At 47.8% G+C, this 20,640-nt stretch overlaps 2 protein-coding genes across 12 annotated transcripts in view; one reads left to right on the forward strand and one right to left on the reverse strand.

The window, feature by feature from the left end:
- ext1c (exostoses (multiple) 1c) overlaps nucleotides 1-20,640 on the forward strand; it is a 54,093-nt gene continuing 33,453 nt past the window's right edge. The window contains exons 1-3 of one of the 7 annotated variants that reach the window (XM_055512946.1): nucleotides 1-233; nucleotides 329-3,385; nucleotides 15,976-17,357. In XM_055512946.1, the coding sequence (XP_055368921.1) occupies nucleotides 16,411-17,357 (947 nt within the window). In that variant the 5' untranslated portion in view covers nucleotides 1-233; nucleotides 329-3,385; nucleotides 15,976-16,410. The other 6 variants (XM_055512945.1, XM_055512944.1, XM_029168081.3 and 3 more) reach the window with 6 other exon arrangements.
- Nucleotides 4,136-6,673, reverse strand: LOC114866306 (probable thiopurine S-methyltransferase). Of its 5 annotated transcripts, none has more exons than XM_029168091.3 (9): nucleotides 6,533-6,673; nucleotides 5,793-5,912; nucleotides 5,553-5,645; nucleotides 5,281-5,413; nucleotides 5,100-5,152; nucleotides 4,942-5,016; nucleotides 4,716-4,801; nucleotides 4,570-4,614; nucleotides 4,136-4,463 (listed from the first exon to the last, which is right to left on the reverse strand). In XM_029168091.3, exons 2-9 carry the CDS (start codon nucleotides 5,888-5,890, stop codon nucleotides 4,345-4,347), a joined length of 702 nt encoding a protein of 233 aa, XP_029023924.1. In that variant the 5' UTR covers nucleotides 5,891-5,912; nucleotides 6,533-6,673; the 3' UTR covers nucleotides 4,136-4,344. The 5 variants fall into 5 exon arrangements, with proteins under 5 accessions (XP_029023924.1, XP_029023921.1, XP_029023920.1 ...); XM_029168088.3 differs by having other exon boundaries at nucleotides 5,793-5,946; nucleotides 6,447-6,647; XM_029168087.3 differs by having other exon boundaries at nucleotides 5,793-5,949; nucleotides 6,447-6,647.

The following is a 20,640-nucleotide window of genomic DNA, read 5'->3' on the forward strand; positions in this document are numbered from 1 at the left end:
GGCTCAACTCAACGCTGCTCCTGGTGGCCCAGATTACGCAGCCAATTAGGGTGAAGGCAAAGCCCCTTCTGCCACGAGCCTGGCTGCAGAGCGGTGTGACAATGTGAAAGTTCCACCAGTCCAGAGCGTCCGCCTGGTGGAGAGCGGTACCAGGATACGAATCATCAGCCAGAGGCCTTTGGTTCTGATTACCACTGGAGCTCTGTGGAGCCGCTTTGATTCCATGGACCCAGGTACAAATGATGCATGTTGTGAGCTGAACTTTCTTACATTTCATACTCAAAGGGATGAGGAGTTAATATGGATTTCATTATATTTTATTCAACAGCACCACCAGCAGGCAAATAAGAAACCTATTAAAATTCAGAGGCAAATCTCAACGAATGGCGTGTGATGAGTGTCATGGCAGCAGATTCGCTCGGCGTCGGCTCCTGCCGTCGTAGGTGCTGAAGTCTGACCGAAGTCACGTAGAGTGGAGCTCCAGCTGCTGCCGCCACCCTGAACGCCAGGCTGATCCCTGCTCTTCTTACCTCCACTGCCTGCCTCCTCTCTGCTGCAGCGCTGGGCCCCACGAGGCACCGGCGTCCCGCTGAGCTCCTGAATCCCAAAGCTAAATAAATAAATGAAGATTGCAAGGGGGGAAAAGAAGCCTAATGGCTTTTCAGCACTGCAGGAAAGAGTGCAACAGATAAATCGTACGATGAGTCACAATGAGTGTAAATGGGACATATTCTGTGATGTTGAACACCACCTGACACTGGCCAGCTGCTGGTTAAGCTGCTCCATCAAAGCCGCGGCGTCACCGCGCTCGGGCCGCGGCGGACTCTGCCTTCTGGCCCGGCTCCCGAGGAACAGATGGGGCGACTGTTCTTTGGGCGAAGGGAACAGAGACGCCAGCAGAGGGGAGCGCTGATTAACGGTGCTGCTCGCGGCGGGACCCCTCTGGGACATTCTGGGTAAAGAGTCAGACCAAGGAGCAGGGACAAAATGTGATGAACACGTTGCTCATGTAAATGCCCCGAGGGAAAAAGCCAGAGGACGACGACTCTCATGCGCAGGTATAACGAACAGTTCTCCTCCAACTCATCAACCTTCTCGGCTTTCACGGTTTACAGGACTCGTATTCACATGCAGGCGCGTTCGCTAACAGACAACAGCTGTGTACGCGCTGTGAAACGCAGACATTCCTCACATTTCACACTTTGTCAAACATACGTCTAATACTCAAGGTCAAAACCTAAACACATATCAAAAAACAATGACTCAAGATCAAGGTGCTATTATGGAAAAAAATACAAAAGCTCCACTTTTCAGCAGAGATGGCAAAACAAAGAAAAGGTGATTTAGACCTCAAGTCACTTTAAAAAACATGTCTAACATTCACTATAATCAACAGAGCAACTGCTGCCTCTGATCTGGTTTGATTGTTTCAATACATCACCTACTGTAGAGTCTCGGTACATTAGGTCACTGTATATGATTTCTACAGCTCGTGAACGCACACGCTTTCGTTTCCATCATTCCTTTTGAACGTTTGTGAGGCAGCTGGGAGCGGCGCCGAGGCCCGTCCGAACCGCACGTGGACGTCCAGCCTCCGGAGGAGAGCGAGTCTAAGCCCAGTGTTTGATTGTTTAGTCTCAACCCGACAGCTGGAAACAGCACTGGGCCTCCGGCAGCTTACACAAGCGCCAGCCTTACATCACAAACACGGAACAACATTAAATAGACTGTCACAAACCTCTGCCTATTGGACAGCGCTATAAATCTGTCTTCATCAGTCACGTTCCACTTATAGTTCTGTCACGGCATCCATCAAATCCAGACAAGTAGACTATTACAGGAGGTGAGTCGCTGTTTAAAGTGTGAAATCAGCAGACTGGTTGAATGGAGAATTCACAATACTGAGAAATCCTTAAAACAGTTGTGTAATCGCCCATTTCTGGTTTATCTGTGATAAAAAATGTGGGAGGATAAATATGATTAACATTAATACACTAATACACCACTGGTACCTCTGCGCCGGTCGGCCATTGCAGGTCCTGCAGGTGCTTCCTGCCAAACGCCAGCCAGGCCCCGGAGCAGAGGAAGCTGTACAGGCACTGGGAGCCAGGGGCCGAGGAGCCGGTTCAGACGCGGCCTCCGACCCCTCCGTGGGCTCATTCCTTCATGCATTCGGCGAAAGAACCCCTCAGCGTCCCCTTCTTTCCGACAGCCGCTCACTGTGTTCTTAAAAGGTCACAACAGCTATTTCTGTCCAAAAAAAAAGGTCGCGCTCAGCGCCGGCAATAAGCTGCTGCCGTTAGCGTGATATTTCTTTCTGCCTAAATACCGGGGAGCCTGTCAAAGCAAAGCACCTGTGTTGAATCAACATCTCCTTCCACTGACTAATTCATTGGGGCCCCAATGCTGCGCAGCACTCAGTGTCACCCTGTTCTAGTGTGTTATCACAGATGGCGAGCGCACTTTCACGCCATCTCTTTTGTGGAGATGAGGTAAGACATTTTCCGGTCATTGTGTGGAGCTGATCACAGGTCAGTTACTGTGGGAGTCACGTTGATCGCGCTTTTACAAACACCCGCTCGTTAACGAGTGCATGTGTGATGTACTGTAGCGAATGGTTCTGATTGGACCTACCGCGTCTAGCCACCATTCTGCAGAGCTGGACAGCATGGGTCCCCTAAAAAAACACAACAGATTGACATGTTATTGGCTGACTAGACATTTAATGTCCTTAGGGTTATATGAAGTGTAGGTATATTAACACAGCATTCAGTTCTAACTGTGCGTATGAACAGAGTCAGACAGACTCTTTGTGGCGTAACGATCCAAAGCTCCAGTCAAAGTCTAGCACACAACGCTTGTCTAAGGCCGGTTTGGACCGTAACCCGTTGAAGGTCAAGCACTGACTGGTACCAAGCCGTGCGCTGGTGCCGCTCCACCACCAGGTCCATGAACAGGCTGAAGTAGCACACGGCCAGCTCCAGTTTGGCCGTCGCCGGCGCCGCCGTGGAGACGGGAATGGGAAGCAGCTAATTCTCCTGTAACAGCCCAACAGCAGTCTCTGTAAAACAGACCTCTGTCACAACGAGCTCAAACATTAGATTTGACATGATCACAAATGCAAACTTATTTCCTCTTGTGCTCATTTCTGTTGCTCAGCAGTAACTGAGGCTCTTACGAGAGGAAGTCTCACGTGACTACTTAAAACGTCAGACACTTGCGTTTCACGTCATCCATGCTGACGCCGGGCCCTCGCCTCCTCCTCGCTGATGACGTCAGAGCCGTGAGGCGCCCGGGGCTCAGGGCCTTTCTGGTGCTTTGGCGCCCCCTGCGGGTCAGCGGGCGGACGTCCGCAGCCAACCTGAGGACACGTGAACGTGCACAGGTGAGTGGAGTGACGAGCAACACGTTTCCACACGTGGGTGACTGTGGTTCTTCTTCTTCTGCGTTTAACTTGCGTCCTCAGTGTTGCGCTACCGCCACCTGTCGACTTTTCCCCCCTCATTCTTTTTTCTAACCCAGTGACAGCGTGTTTACGGTTCAGCAATGCGCCTCTTCTTCTAGAAACTCATTGTAGCTCGTGCGCTTTAAAAGCACGAGCTACAAACCGTGAACCGGACGTTGGTCGGCGTCCGTCGCCTCGAAGCGCCCTCCTCTTTCGGACGCGAGCGCGAGTGACGCTCACCTGATGAACTCCACGGTTCTGGAGCGATGGCTCCACGCCCACCGGCCGGAGGACGCAGCACTCACCTGGAAGGTAGCCGCCGCTCCGTTAATTGAGTCACCGGACGCCTTTTACCGCTTCGGTGTGTTTTCGTTATGTGAACTCACGTTTCCCGCCTCCGCTGGACGTTTTGCATTGTCGTGAACTAAAATGAAGCTAAAGCTCTTTTAGACGTCGTATTCAGGCAACGGTCAATAACAGGTCGCTCAAAACGAAAGAGTTCTTACTTTTCTTTCTTTTCCCGGTTCGATGCTAAGCTAACGGGGTCTTCACGTGCACGTGACCGCTGCCTGGTCTTTGAACACAAATGATGATTTTAGGTTCCGTTTGCAGCTTTTACCACTGTCTACAGAGCAGTTGTCAGCTCCCACCTCTTTCAACGAGACCACAAACAAAATGTTTACGCAAAAATCACTTGTTTAATTTTAATTCTTGTAACCCTTCTTAAAGGCCTCAAACAAATTAATGATTTAAAAACATTTCCTGGAAATTCTCTGTTTTTGTTCTGAGATCCCTAATTTCTCCAAAGAATGGAGGATGCATGAACATAAATGACTCCTTAGTTCCTATGTTTGCAATAAATTCTCCGCAGTGTTTTCTGATCTGTCAGGACTTGGTCGTCAGTTGCTCTTCAGTGTAAGGAGGTGCATGTTTTCAGTCAGGTAGTCCACCCCCCAGGCTCTGTGTTTGTCTGTGAAGGAATCCACTGACTGCAGCAGCTCGATATCGCAGCTCTCACCTGGTTTTGAAAGCAGATGCACTATTACAAAGCACAAGTATTAAGTAAAAGCTCAGAAGTTATCATATTTTGGTTGGTTCTGTATTCTGAGCGCTGAAGAACGCACCAAACAGACTGTGTACTTGCTCATTAGGCACAAGAAACGGTGGACCTGAAAGACATTAGAGAATGTCAAATGCAAGGCAATTAGGGTTAGTTGATCACTTTATGGATGGAACGGTCCCACTGCAGGATCAGAGTATTAATAATTACCCTTAAATAACTCCGGATTGTACAGGAAGGTGTCCAGCAGGTATCTGCAGTCTTTGGCCATGAGAGAAATGATAAGTGACGCGTACCTGTAGTAAGACGACACATGGTCACAAAGTGTTAGAATAACTGTGCTGTACTTTCACATCTCCTCATGTTTCACAGTATTCATAGTTGTAACTAATAATGGATTGTATTTCCTTCTAAGGTGTCAGATTTACACTCGTACTTTTCTCTGTCTCCTGGGTTGATTGCCACTAGAGAGCCTCTGTCCCAAATGGCTCCAAACTTACCCTCGAAGGAACTGTGATGTGGAGAAAGCAGACAAGCAATTAAATACACTTTTCATGTATTTAAAAAGGAGAAAAGCATGAAGCGATCATCTACCTAGAGAAGCTGTACAGGTCACACTGATACAGGGTGATGTTTTTCTCTGAACTCTATGGAGCAAAGACATGTCTGTAAATACAACATGTAGTAATGTACTATCATGGTAAACTTCCATAGTAAGATGACAGTACTGTACATACATTATCGAGGGTAAACAGTAACAGTACAGTTCACCTGCCTTAAAAACCTTGGCTCCAGGGATGGCAGGGACCGGTTCCTCCCTGTAGGCCAACTTGTTCTCCTCAAAGAACTGTCTAATAGCCTTTTCAGATATTTCCACGCCGACCACTGAATGGCCCAAATCAGCTACCCTGACATTAACATGGAACACAGACAGAGTGTAAGAGCAGATTGTGATCATATTTAATATTTTCTTATTTCTAGGATGACTTAGGAAAGTTTAAATATTAAACCTAGAGTTTGTTGTACAGTATTTGGTGAACTTTGTACCATTTCATATCCAGAGCTTTGCCACAAAGAGGGAAGAAGCAGCAAACTCCCGTCCGTCCAGCAAAGAGTTGATCGACATTTTTCTCCAGTAATCTATAAAAAAAAAAGAAAAGGAAAAACTTTTTATCACTAAACCACCAGATGTTCCTGTGGGACATGATCAAACCCTTTCAAGAGCCTTTCTATTTGCATTTGGAACATTTAGTTCTGCCTTCTTCCACGAGGACCGAGGTTCCTTACTTGTGTATATGAGGTTGATGGAACCCAATTCTGTTTTCCTGCCAGCGCTCCTCCCATTCTCCAAGTTCCATGACCCGATCTGCCTGAGCTGCCAGCATGTTTAAGTTTGTCCGTGTACAACTGCAGGCAACAGAAAAGAGCCGACAGAGGGGAACTACTGAAGAGAACAGCGTCAATAAGTTGAACAGCGTCAAAGTGCATTTGGTTCTAAAACAGCGACTGAGAATGACTGGTGTTTCTGGCTCAACTGGGGAACAGTGGCAAGGTGAGCAGACAGGCATGAGGTCAAAGGTCTTATTACAGAGCGATGTGTGCATTCAGAGGTGTGAACTACCTGCGTAGGAGTAAGTCAGAGATTCTGCTCTGCATACACTAGTAAGGAATGTAAGTATTTTAAATTATGTAGTTACATGGGCTATTTGACACGTGACTATTCTGTCATCATGATGACTTAAACAATAGACTTGGCACCATGGGTCGTTTTTTTTAACTAAATACGTTATGCTGCTTAGAATCCATTTAAATGCGTCCATGTAAACGTTTTTATATCAGGCTTATGGCGCATGAAGCAAGTCAGATCCACGCTAACATGGCAGCACTACAGTATAAACCGAAGGAAAACTTTTACTGAGTCATGTTTTTACCCAAACGTACCTTTCTTCGTGATAGATAATCGTTTAAACGTTTCGGAGTTGTTCATTCAACGGTACGATACAACGTTTAGCCTTTAAACCTGATACCTGCGTGACTGAGTCCTGAGTGGATTCTGTCAGGTGATCTGGTGGTTCCCTGGGTACAATCGTAATGACTAGTGTGCGCTAGAAGAGACTGCCTGACGAGCTGCACTCCGGGATAAGCGCTCCTGGGGAACAGCCGCTTTACTTCCTGTTTGGGAGGAGCCTCGTGGTGCATTCAAGTTACTTGGGAAATTTAAATCTTCAATCTTTTGTTATAATACCTTTTTAGATTACTTTTGGTTCGGTGTCTGATCGTTTTGTTGATTCAGCTTAGACACAATTGGAGGCTGTAGTTTGTTGCTTATATTAGTGGTACTATTAAATAACAAAGATACTTATCACAGCTTGAAGGCAGCAAAAATCCTCAAACCATCTTGCTGAGTCATCAAACTTGACTACTGTAAAATGCAAAATAGACATTTATTTCATTCTTGTGGGACTGTTTTTTAGATAGTATAAATCTTTAGTTGGATAGTTTTAATTTAATAATTTAATTTATATAATGAGTTAAATTCATATTGTGTAACCTTGTGGAAGGTTAAACTTTGAAGCTCCTTTTCTGACGATAAGAGATATGTTTGTTCATGGGATCAGCAAAATTCATTTGAAATAATTAACATATACTGGTTAGATCTTTTTCAAGGTTTCACTTTACTGCACGATTTTCAGTATTTGCAACTTTTATTACTGTCTACAGAGCACCTGTCAGCTCCCACCTTGTTTCAATGAGACCACAAACAATTCTTTAAGGCCTTGTGAATATCCGTGATTTAAAAACATTTCTTAGAAGACTTCTTCATATTTTCATTTAATGCACCTTTATTTCTCTTTCAGAATGGGGGGGGGGGGGGGGGGGGTCATGCACATAAACAATTCCTTAGGACTTATGTTTCAAATAAATTCTCTGCAATGTTTTCTAATTTGTCAGGACTTGGTCGTCAGTTGCTCTTCAGTGTAATGAGGTGCATGTTTTCAGTCAGGTAGTCCAGTCCCCAGTCTCTCTGTTCACCAAGGAATCCACTGGTAGCTGGTATTGAAAGCAGATGCACTATTACAAACCACAAGTATTAACTGTCAGGGTGAGTAAAGCAGCATAGTAAAGATATTTTTACAAATTAATGTTTGCGCGACTATAATGTCCTGAGTAGATTCTGTCGGGTTGTTTGGTGGTGTCACAGCCCGCATTAAAATGTTTGTTAGTTTAGTCATGCATTTTTGAGGTTTCAGCTATGACACGTTTGGAGGCTGTAGTTTGTTGGTTATATTATACGTATTTGTATTGGGCCTCTTCAAACTGTAGGTCTGCATCAAGGTGATAAATTCTTTCTAATTTTTCATTAAAAGTTGGTTTTGTGAATAGTAAGTGTAGATAATTTAAACCATGAACCACTCACTGGATTTCTTTTCCGTGCCGCCTTCAAGTCCAGCTCAAGGTTTTCATTCAAGGTGGTGATTATAGAGCATTTTTGAATTAGTGTTAAAATGCAATTTGTTCTGATGTAACCAGATATTTGATAATCAAGTTAATTTGTTTTTTTAAATTATTTTTCCCAGAGGCTCTGCACTGTTGCCTCGTTCCGCGCATCAGGTCCAAGGGATTGAGCTGGAATTCTCAGTATTTTGTCCTGCGTGGAGTTTTGTGAAGGAAAGGACCGTGACGTGTTTTGGACACACGGGGGCGCAAGAGTTTCGGAATTACGGTTTGCTCCCAGCTCTGTTACCAGCGATGCTATTGTTTTGTAACAAAAGTCAGACTATGAGACAATGTTCGTTCTAGTGTATTTTTTTAAAATAGTATATAATAAGCATCACTGGTTTTGCACGTGCGATCTTTATGTCTGGTGCGTGTGTTTCTTTTCCAAAACGAAGACGCCCATTAGCTGATGGTATTTATGAGTTACTCAGCTTCTTCTTGATAAATAATTCAGCCGCTTAAAAGACCACGCATCGGTTTCCCCACGCGCCTCCGCGTCCTGTGCGTAATTCGGAGTCTCCAACGAGCCCCAGTCGCGCGGGGTCGCGTCCAGATGCGTGTTTTTCTTTACGGCGCGGCGGGGACGTCGAGCAGCGCGCGGACCAATCGGCACCGCCCGGGGGCGGGCCGTGCGTAGACTGTTGTGGACATGGAAAATGGACAGTTTACCACGCACGACCATCATTCGCACGCCAACCGTGGGGGAGACGCGCCTGCACGCTGAATTGACTGGCAAATGTCCGGCCGTGGCGTGAAGAGGAAAATCGGCAGCGAGGGGAAGAGCGCGTCTCGCCACCTGGCGAGGGAGAGCTCTCCGTCGGGGGAGAAGTGGGAGCGCGGCGAGGATCGCACAGGGTGATTTCTGTTGTGTGTGTGTGTGTGTGTGTGTTTGGCCGCTGTGTTTATTGTGGACTCCACATATAACAGCGAGATGCGTCCACGGTCTTCCCCGGCACGTTGGGGCTGTATCCGTGGAGTCCTCGTTGGGCTCGTGGATCCGCGTGCGCGGGGGCATCACCGGCACTGCGAGCAGATTTCCCTATAAATACAAGGAAGCGCTTCATCCCAGGCGGCGCTGGTGAAACCAGGAACAGGTCTGTCGCGTGGCTCAGCAGCGCACCTTTTGTTGGAACGGGAGCCCTCACGACGACACCGAACTAAACGCAGCCTTCGTTGCACCGTGCGCAGACATCAAGTAGTGCCAGATGGGGCACTTTGGTCCACCGCTGGATCATCACGAGGCCGCCCGAGTGGCGGTGTGGTCCACGGAGCCGTGGCTGTGCGTGGCGGGTCGTTGAGGAGCCGCCGACGGTGTGAGGTCCGCGTTTGTGTCGACGGTGCATCCGCGCCGTGTCGTGTCGTGGGCTTTGGGTTGCAGTGGTCGCGCGGGGGACGGGGGTGCCCCGTGGGGAAGTCGGCGTGCGTCTGCTGTCCTCGGCGGACTCCCCTCTAGGACGGGACCCCTCGGCTGCTGCACCGGTTCTGCTTCAGGGACGGTCTCAGAAACCGGACGGACCCGCGCTTCCACCTGCAGTGGATCCGCGTGTCGCTGCGTGACAGGTACAGCCGGCTGAACGTTCAGGTGTTGTCTCTGGTGCATTCGAGGCTTGACAAGCATCGGACCGTGGATCTGTTTCTGCTGCGTGAGCTTTGTGTAAACGGTCACATTTAGATTGTTCTTGCTGTGACTGGACACGGAGGCAGCAGGTGTCACTTCATTCTGCCTTCACTCAGGACTGTGAAATATTCTACCACGCACGGAGTTGTTCTGCATTGTGCATTTGAAGGCGTTTGTGTCATTATAAAGGGTGAGGAATGACCTGCCTTCACGTGATGAGCTCTGCTCAGCAGTAGATCATGGTAGTGAGCTGCTCTCCTGCTGCTTGTGGGTGAAGAGGAGCTGGGCCCAGTGAGCCAAATAAAGTGCTGACACTGTAAAGGCTGTGGTGAGGGTGGATCCCGACGCCAGTCCGAAGACAGATTCAATCTGGCTGATGAATGACTTGTGTAATTGCAATTCCAGCGTTTTGATGGTTTGGTAATAGTCTCCCTGTCCATTCAGAGAAGTGCAAACTGCATCTAGTTTAAGATATGGACAACACATACTGTTTATGTTATATCCCAGAGGTGGTGGGCGTTTATTTATATGGGGGTAATTTAAAACTAATAATGTTTACAGACTTAGTCCTACTGCTATAAATTATGTGATTGGAGAATGACAATGACTTTTTCCTTGGGAATGTTTTCAAGCTGTAGTTTGCAAAATCCTAATTGAACCCACTTTGCAGAATGTCCCTTCTTATCAGTGAGCAAGATTTTGCATCTTCCGTCCCTTGTTGTTAAGGTCACATTCTCTCTAGGAAGATCCGATCTAGGAGTTGTTGTGCGACAGGCTTGCCTCCAGGTTGGAGCTGCACAGATAAGATGAGCTGCAGGTCGGATGCACAGTGAGCAGATCAGTTAATAAGGTGTGTGTGTGTGTGTGTGTGTGTGTGTGTGTGTGTGTGTGTGTGTGTGTGTGTGTGTGTGTGTGTGTGTGTGTGTGTGTGTGTGTGTGTGTGTGTGTGTGTGTGTGTGTGTGTGTGTGTGTGTGTGTGTGTGTGTGTGTGTGTGTGTGTGTGTGTGTGTGTGTGTGTGCGTGCGTGCGTGCGTTCAGGTGCCTTGCATTACACACACAGCAGCATTCTCCCTGCCTCAGCATCCTTTCCCCCACTTTCGCCGGCAGCCGTGCGCTATGATCTTTCTGTGTCTGTGTCACACGACGTGATCTGCATATTCCGCGTCCCCGTTTCGCTGCAACTGTAAACAGCGTTGCCAAATCCAGAGTGTGAGCTTGAGCCTCCTAATAATTGTTCCTACCAATCTTGTTCATCCTGTTAATTAGCCCTTGTGGCGTTGGAGTGCAGCATATTGTTGAGATATAATTAATCAACGGGGCTTGTAATTATACTGGGTTTGGAATGTGTCCGCGGTCGGGAGGCTGCTTGCGTTTCGGGGCTTCCAGCTCGAGGTAAACATCTTATTAACTGTGTCGGGGCCCATGCAGCGCACCTATACTTTCATTAAGGTGCCGTTGTCCGTGTAAAGGTGGTCGAGCGCCGCTCAGAATGCGCACGCTCGCCTCCACGAATCTGCTCGCGTGGTGCGTTCGTGCGCTGTGTGGGAGCGTCGCAGTTTGAAAGGGCAGCTAGAGAGCGAGGACAGAAAATAGAACATGGATCACATCCCGGTTGTAAGCTTTTAATGCAGGTCTGTCAGGGGAGACAGCTCCTCTTTTCTCCGCCACAGCAGGGTGCCTTTGGTCCGCCACAGGCGAACCCCACACACTCTGAGTCCTGCTCAGGTTGTAGAAGGCCTCAAAGTGATGGAATACAACCCTGCTATTATGCAGGCCGTCGCCATTTGAGCCTATAAAAACAGAGCACGTACACAAATTCCTGGCCAGCACGAGTCCTCCATAACAAAAGCACGTTGGCTAACGCAGCAGTTCCATCACGGGAGGCCGGAAGCACCGAGAGAGCCATAAGAGAAATGTGAGGGGGCCTGAGATGAGACACACAAGAGAAGAGCACTGCCTTTCGTTATTGAGACGATTATAGATCTTCAGGCTCTTAAACTTTTACTCTTGTTGTGAATTCAGGGTTGTTGTTTTTTGGGGTTTTTTTTTACAATCCCCATATTTTCCACCAGCACACTTTATATTAAAACTGGCAAAACAGTGGAGGAGTCGTAAACTCTGGGAGCTTCCCATCTGATTTTACAGCGTTTGGAAAGGACGGGAGCAACGTGCAGCACAAAGTCGTTCATGACACGATGGAAAAAGGCCCATTATTGGCAGCTTGATTAAAACGGCATGGGTTTGTTTGGCTGCGCGGTAAACACACACCGTCGCTCCTCCTCTTGCATCCTGGACCCAGTAGCAGTTGAAAGCGTGTTTACTGCTCCTAAAATCAGGGACCTGTGTTTTAGTCAAGCTGTATTAACTGTATTGTATTAACCAGGACGCTGAGTGGACGTTTTCAGTTTCACTGGACGCAGTTACAGTTTGAGAGAAGCTGAAATGAAGAGATCCAACACAAACTGCCCGGTGCAGCGATCTGCTCGTCGCCGCCCGCGTGTCACATCTCTCAGGCCTGTAATGACAGAGAAGCCGGTTTAATTTTAGCCCCATGGAGCTTTTCACCTCACCGCAAGATTTGTGTTTTGTCTTCCAAGCTCTCCGTTCTGCTGAAGTCCCATATCGCCATGTTTAGAAGAGCAAAAACAAGCATGACACGCCAGATGTGTGTTTAAGTATAGCGTAGACGGACGCGCGCGCGCTCACACACACACACACACACACACACACACACACACACACACACACAGGGAGAAAGTCTACCTTCATCCAGGTGCGCTTTCTTTACAAGCTAAACATATCATAGAGGAAGGAATGAAAATCTAATTTCACCAGCCATTAGACCCGTCCCGTGTCAAATTACAACCCGCTCCATGTCTTTGCCCAAATCCTGCTGCTCAACAGCGGTGGAGACTCTGACGTCGAGACAATAACTGCAGTGGCGGCTGATTTTATTTTCATTTTTGACTGTTTTAGCGTCTGAGCGCTCTGAGTCGGTGGTGTGGCCGTAAAAAAATATTCCATTTGGTGGACGAGGAGTGCAATGGGACAATGGCTGAGTTTCCTGCAAACGGACATCGTCAGTCACATCCATTTTCTCCCGCTATGAAAGCCTGTGTAACCACAGCTGAATAATCTGCTATGTAAACTGGATTCAGCCGAGGCAGATGGGATTACACGTTTCCATTCCGTGTCTCTGAATGACTTAATTGTGTGGTTTGGTGCAGGTAGAAATGGTTGATGGGAGCCACGAGGCCCTCGGAGCGGGCGAAACCAAGGGCAGCAGGACCAGGGATTGGCTGTAACTGTCAGACATGGAGTAATGATCATTACCCCCGTGACACATGGAACGTCCTTCATTCCACTCGGTAGTGCCTTTTGAGCACTGACCTCGCCTTGCAACCGGATCAGAACGGATTCAACAAAATCCTTAGTTATTCTTATTTTATTTAATAATATTTTTATTTAATAAAGTCAATCCGTCGTAATTGCAGCTGTGATCTGTTTCTTGCTGCAGTAAATGTAGTTACCTCGCTAAGAATTTGGTGCTGCTCTGTGTGGATTCCCCTTTGTTTTCCATTACGTCCTTACAAAACTAATGGGAAATGATCTCAATTAGAGAGAAATGCAGCGTCTTTATTAAAGTCATTTAGCTTGATGTGGTGAAAAATGAGCAAACAGCAGGTGAGAAGCTAATAGTGCAGGCTTGCTTACCCCTCATAGTGTTCGGTTGTTATAGATTTTATAAATCCATAAAACATGTTTTTGCTTTTTCTTTCGTACCTGCATTGGTTTTGGGGAAGATTCCATCAGTCCTGCTCAGGCCAAAGGCTGTAAACGAATACGCTGAATAATTGCAGACCATAACCCCTGTTTATCAGGGTTTGAGGATTATAAATGCTAATAAGAGAAGGATGATGGGGCAAAATGAGCAGATGACTGTAGAGTTTCCTTCAGTTAAATCTTATGGAAACGCTGCTTTCTCCTGCTCTGATGGTACATGTTGCACCTGCCGCTTTGTATTAGCTGCTTTAAAGCCGTGGCGTTATTCCGTTTTTTCTCCTCGTTGCCATGTTGACACAGTTTGGTTGCTCGCTCACTACACTGTAAATGAACCTTCCTGGAAGTTTCTTTGCACTCGAGGCAAGCGGATGATCAAAGGAGTGTTGGCCTGGCACACTGTATTCATGTCTGATGTGTTTTTTTCTATGCTCTTTCCCCACGTCCCCAGCTCCGCTTCAGAGGAGGAAGCAGGAGCGCGTGAAGAAGCCAAGCACTGCAAAAACACTATTGTTTTAAGTGTTTTAACCCTTCAGCTTGGGTCCAATGGAGACACAGGAGGGAAGAGAAAATTAGAGGAAAGGATGATGAAAGGCAGAGCAAGAATTAATGGTGAAGGTGAAGCGTGCCCTCACCCTGAACCCTGTCCTTCCAGGTTCAGACCCATCGATTGACGGAGCCTCGTGTTTTTCCACCGTTAGTCACCCAACCATGATGATCCATCACGGATCCAGCAGAGGGACTCCCACCGCTCACACACACTGATGTGCTTTGCTGACTTCAGCTCCTCGCATCTTGTCAGGCCCACTCGAGTTCAGGCCTGCCCTCGTTGTGGAGTGTCACGCTTGCTCCTTGTTAATTGGCCACATGCTGCCTTTGTTTGTCTGTGTACATAGAAATCAACATAATGCTGTCAAACACCTGTGAGGATCAGCCCAGATGACGAATCCAAACTTCTTCCCCTTTAGTTACTGTTTCTACTCTTACAGCGTTCTGCCCTCTTCTCCATTCGCTTCACATTCTGCCTCTGTTCGCATATCAAATTCAACTCAGTGCTCGAACCCGGAGCTGCTTTTCTTTGACAGGTTAAATGGAACGAGGGCTGTGTGAGATCTGCAGTTTAATCAATGTAAATATCCTTTGTGCGGTGTTATTTCTACAAGAAAACTGCAGGAGGAGGAATAGAAGCAGCGGCGTCTTTATGTGAAATTGTGTGACATTAGGTTAGATAAGGCAACAGAATAATTTCTTCACGCCCATCATCATTGCTATCGGCGTAATGATACCCTCCATCACTTTTCTATTATACCTTCCCGCCATTACCATCAATTATGCCCACAACTACAAATCACTGGGACAGCGCTTGTACATTTCTTTCACCAGGGTGTATCCTGGAAAAGATTGAGGTCTGATTGTGTGCGTTGGTGGCAGGGGATATAGAGTACGACAAAAATAAAGGAAGGAAAATCAATGCCTTAACTAAAGGAGCGAGTGAATTATTGATGAGGACTATGTAATGGGATCCCAAGTGTCTATTTCTCTCCGACTCGGGCAGCTTTCTGCTGTATTTCAACAGGCTACGGTCGCAGCCAAACAAGCAAGAACCCGCTAACGCCTTAGCTCGTCTGAATTACGCGGTGCTGAGTCGCAGACCATCATGTAACAATGGACTGGCTTCTTTAGCTGCAGCGGTTTCCTGACGCCTATCCCTCGATAAGTTCGCCAATCAGTCGTGAGTAAAAGCGGCTGCATTTACACACAGAGCCCTATTTCCTCCGCCCTTTGACTTGGTACCCGCCGCTCTGTTTGTTTTATCCCAAGCGGTGATGGCAGGCATCACTTCTGCTTGGCTGGAGAGGAGGCTGAAATAAAGAATGTGAATGAGAGGCAGCGCGAGCGCGGCCAGGTGAGACCTGAAAGCTGCCTTTGTGCGAGAGCTGGCAGTCGGAACACTGCCCCTCAATGTTAAGATTTTCTCCATGTACACGTACAAACATGAATGTGAGGCAGAGGAACCGCCGAAGGTCCGCTAGCGTCCCTCAGAGGCGAGCGGACGCCGTGGAGCTCTGTTTTCCTGCTGAATTTCAAGAACTCCAATTCAGATGCTAAACGGCCGTATTTTCTCCTCCGCCGCTCCTCAGCCGTGTCTTGCTCAGTTTAACTGTGGCTTGAGGAGCACGATAGTATCTGTGCGCTTTCTGCTGCTCCAGGTTCAGCGCCGTATCGTGAAGGACTGCTCTCGAAGTCAGTGAGCGTCGCAGCACATGCAGTCGCACCTTTTTCACAGGGCAAAGCTGGAGAAGGCAGGTGAAATGAAGGGACAACAGAAGGGGAGGCCTCATTGAGAGCCCTTTTCCTTGACTTGCACATTGAATTTGACACCTCTATTGCTCTGTTGCCAGTGGAGCACACCTAGCTGAGCTTCATTGCCTTTTGATTAGATGTGTGTATGTATTTTAACGTGGCTGGAGTTTTGACTCGTGGCTTTTCGCGAGACAGGCGTTTCGTAACGAACCCCGAGCCGAGCGGCGGATCCGTGCACTGATCTGTTCCTGTTTGTTTGCGTCTCCCCAGGAGAGGCCCTGCGTAGAGACGGCACACCGAGCACCATGAGGCAGCCAGCGTGGCCTGAGACAGCAAAGAAATCACCCTTCATCACTCTCAACCAGGCTGGGCAGTGGAAGAAATGTACACAGCGGCGGAAACAGCAGCAGCAGCAGCAGCGCAGGCCACAGCAGAAACCGGCTAATAGACACATCTGAGGCTGCAGCGCAAAGCAAATGGGGAAGACTCAAAGGGACTGAGACGGCGGAGACAGTAACTCAGAGCACCTCATTCTAAATGGCAAAATGGACCCGGTCACACTCGGAGGCAGTGATGTCTTTTTCGCCACATTGTCCTCCGTTAGAAGCTCCTTGAAGTCAAACGGCAACCCGCCGCCCCTGTGAGGCTCCAGCGCTGAGGGGAGAACACGATCCGAGAGCGAGGGGAGAGACTGTGACGGGCCCCATGCAGGCCCGTAAGAAGTATGTCCTCCTGGGCTTGTGTGCGTGCTGCTGGCTGCTCTTCTTCTACTGGGGTGGGGGGGTCCAGCTGCGCGTGCTCCGCTTGCTGACGCGCCATCGGGGCGAGGTGGTGCGCCCCTGGCCCAACTGGACCGACAGGGCCTTCCTGCCCCGGTATGCCCACCTGGACGAGCTGCAGACGGACCCGGGGACGGCCGAGTCGCCCCGCCAGCGGCGCCAGGCGTGGACGGCCATTTATAAGGACAGCCGCTGCCGCATGGAGACCTGCTTTGACTTCTCCCGGTGTCGCCGCCGAGGCCGGGAAGGCTTCCGCGTGTACATATATCCGTCCGAGAAAAACGAGCACATCTCGGAAAGCTACAGGAAAATCCTGACGTCTATAGGCGAGTCACGGTACTACACATCCGACCCCCGCGAAGCGTGTCTGTTTGTGCTCGGGATAGACACCTTGGACCGCGACCAGCTTTCAGGCCAGTTTGTGCCCAATGTGGATGAGCGCATCCGCGGTTACCCGCTGTGGAATGAAGGGAGGAACCACCTGATCTTCAACCTGTACTCGGGCACTTGGCCTAACTACACAGAGGACCTGGGCTTCAATATCGGCCAGGCCATCTTGGCCAAAGCCAGCCTCAACACGGAGCACTTCAGGCCCGGCTTTGACGTCTCCATCCCGCTGTTCTCCAAGGACCACCCCCAGAAGGGCGGCGAGCGCGGCTGGCTTGTGAGGAGCACCACGCCGCCGCGCAGGAAGTACCTGCTGATGTTCAAAGGGAAGCGCTACCTGACGGGCATCGGCTCGGACACCAGGAACGCCCTCCACCACATCCACAACGGCAAGGACATCGTGTCGCTGACGACGTGCCGCCACGGGAAGGACTGGGAGAAGCACAAGGACGCGCGCTGTGACCACGACAACCTGGAGTACGAACGGTAAGAGAGTCACGTGGCCGGCAATTATGAGGCGACGTGAGCATCAATGTGACACACACATGTAGAGCTAATGGAGCGTCAAGGGTTATTTATAGCGGGAATACACGGTGACAGTCTCATTTGAACTTCACATGCTGTTTTATTAGTTTTTAGATGTCACAGATTTTCTACAAGCAGCGTCAGCAGTATCTTTTACGTCCCACTGTTTTTTTTAGTGCGTTGAACATTTATGTCATTAGCACACAGCAGTTCTCCAATTGTTCTTATTCTCTTGAGCAATGGTACATTTAACGTTTGCAATTTGTAACTAACCAGTAGCTTCTGCTAGACAGTGTGTTTCACCGTATGATTGACAAATCTGATTGTTTAACAAATGAATGTTTTCTACTGTAAAACAAAGTACACAGCTGCAGCAAGTTAATTTAAATTAGTATGTGTAATGAGCCAAAGCAGGGTCATCACAGGGAACAGCTTTGAAATCTCTAAATAGCTCAAAGATTAATAAACTGCTGGGTTTTTCTATTTTATATGATTAGACTGTATGTTTTCATGAAGGCTTGTAGTTGTTTCTGCGCAGAGGAAACATTTCCACGTCTCTTTCAGGACATTTACTGATTAGATGCAGGGCCGGGTGGATCAAAGACCCACATCTGCAGCACTAACAAAGCCAATTATTTCCAGCATCTGACCTTTTCTCTGCGGTTTGGGATGAATTACATATAAGAATTTTCAAGAAGCTATGCACCCATGTTGATCCAATAACGCAGCGGCATCTGATGGAGGCTCAAATCCTGAATGCAAAGAATGGATTGTCATTCGGGGTAACTAGTAATTACACGGCTCATACAGAGGAACAGCTCCTGCTTTATTCCCACTTGCTTAACTTAACTTAACACTTTGCAATAAAAGCGCCAGAAGCTGAAGTGCTGACAGAGCTTATCTGTGCCTGTCTATTCATGGACGGATGGTCTGAAGGTGCAGAGCACCCGCAGACGGCTACAGTACAAGCAGAAGAATGAGCTCTCTATTGCAGCGTGGGCCTAGAACCAGGCTTTCATTAGAACTGAGTAATGCCATTGTTCAGCGGGAGGGGAGTAAATAAATATCACTTGGTTGTTTCAACGCTTTGGAGGAAGTACCTTTTTTTGTCTGATTCATATTTTGACAAACAAAGTGCAGTCAACTCTCTTATAATGATGCCTTTTCAAACATTGTTTACCCTGTGACGGCGAGGTGGTGGTTCTGATCCAAGCGTGTGCTGTGGCAGCCGTGGCCCACACCTTGTCACCTCAGGCTTGTTTACGTTGGGCTGGGCAGCGAAGGGATGGAGCTGCCCCTCTTCCCTGTGAATGGGTTCATTTAGTCCACACGGCCCGTTGCTCACCCGGGTGGGCGGGGTTAGTGTGGGGTGGGGAGGAGGTGGGCGTTGGACGGAGCAAAGGCTCTGAGGGTGTAAGGGTGTGAATGGGGAGGTGATGTGAGGGACAGCTGCCATTTGTAAGAAAAACACAAAAACCTGGATGAGGTTTTTTTTCCCTTTGCTCCCCTTTTGTATTAAACTCCGTCTCTGGGAAGACAAGCTTTAGCCTCGGAGAGGAAGGTGTGAAGGAGAGATGCGGAGGTGCTAGACCCGTCCTTTAAATCACTTACTGAAATAGAAGAAGGGGATTTCTGAAACAGGAGAAAAACTTCACAAGCAGGGTTTCAGGTTGAGGCCTCTGCGGTTGTCTCCACCTCATTTATTCCCTGTCTCACTGTTTTCTATGGGTGCTGTCAGAAACCCTGCAGCTATATTAATAATAATAGTCCCTGCCACTTACCAAGCATGTGTGAGTGTGTCTGTCAGAGCCTTACATGTATTTGTCTGAGGCGCTCTGTCACAGTCAATGAGGCTCTTAGAAGGTGGCACCAGGTTAATGAGCACATGCATCTGTGCACCAGCAGATTAGCCCCGAGGGACCTGGACAAGACAGCAACCACCCGCACAAAGGGCACGAGGAGGAGGAGCAGGAAGTCTGTGGACAAAGAGAGACGTCATTAGATTATTATGACATCATTTCTTACCGCATGGGAATTTCAAATGAACAGAAAACGAATAGGGCTCTAAAGCGATCGCATTTAAGGTGAAGATGAAGGGTTTTTTATTGATTTTACCACAGCCAGCTCAAAGGCCTAATCACCTTTATTCTTATGGCTGTAGACAGCCCATGTGAGAATTTAGCCCCCACCCAAATACAACAATGCTAAGTGAAATATATTCAATTCATTAAATTCCACAGTAACATTTCTTTTGGGAAACAGGGTGTTTATTTTTCCATATTAAATCTGATTAATAGCATCCTTTAAATGAGCAGCTTCTTCACAGCATGAATTAATTCCACTTTTACCACATTAACATTTCTTAGTTTTTAAGTTGATGCTTTTTGATAAAATTAAAAAAAAAATGTTTTGTCTGTAAAATGACACTACAACATTAAACAACCTCTTTTTTCTTTATATAACACATTTCAGTGCGATGTCAGCACCCGCTGAGTTATCTCTGTTTTTGCTTTATGAAACTTTAATAATACCCCCAGGATTTTAGCAAAATAGGTGTAAAATATAAATTTAAACACCTCTGTCCCTGTCAGTTCCCTTAGCCTCATTTTACTTTCATAAAGCGTTGAGCGATTGGTAAATGATATCCAAAAATCCTATTAAAATACGCCACGGGGAAAAAGAAATGTGAATAGGAACAAAAGGTATCGGGAAATACTTTGAGTTTGTTGAACTGTAATTGTGTGTGTGTGTGTGTGTGTGTGTGTGTGTGTGTGTGTGTGTGTGTGTGTGTGTGTGTGTGTGTGTGTGTGTGTGTGTGTGTGTGTGTGTGTGTGTGTGTGTGTGTGTGTGTGTGTGTGTGTGTGTGTGTGTGTGTGTGTGTGTGTGTAATGATAGGAAGGAAACAGAGCTGCAGAGGGGCAGGTTGACGTTAGGGCACGGCGGTACCGAAGGCCATAAGAGCAGCAAGACAGAAATGAAGAAAAGCAGTGTCATGTGATGAAGATTACAGAGAAATGGGGAGAAGACGTGGGGACACTGCAGGCAACCGGAGGAAAACTGTGAGAATGAGACGGGGCAAGAGGGAGGGTGACGGAGACCCGGAGGAAAAGAGGGGACACTTGAAGCGAGGGAGACGCTGTGGTGCAGCCTAATGGCCTAGTTTCCCTCACTTTAGACAATTCGCTAAGAAAGGGAAGAGGAACGTGCATTGAACACTAAATGCAAATGAGCGAGAGCGTGAAAG

The sequence above is a fragment of the Betta splendens genome, chromosome 11 (assembly GCF_900634795.4).
Source record: "Betta splendens chromosome 11, fBetSpl5.4, whole genome shotgun sequence".
Classification (NCBI taxonomy): Eukaryota; Metazoa; Chordata; class Actinopteri; order Anabantiformes; family Osphronemidae; genus Betta; species Betta splendens.

What these genes read in the sequence shown, in the direction of transcription:
- LOC114866306 (XM_029168086.3), bottom strand. Translation starts at nt 6,109, where the DNA reads ATGCACACATCGCTCTGTAATAAGACCTTTGACCTCATGCCTGTCTGC. An exon ending in CATCAACCTCATATACACAA is followed by an intron (nt 5,646 to 5,792) that starts GTAAGGAACCTC and finishes TTTTTTTTATAG; the next exon opens with ATTACTGGAGAAAAATGTCG. An exon ending in GACCTGTACAGCTTCTCTAG is followed by an intron (nt 5,017 to 5,099) that starts GTAGATGATCGC and finishes TCCACATCACAG; the next exon opens with TTCCTTCGAGGGTAAGTTTG.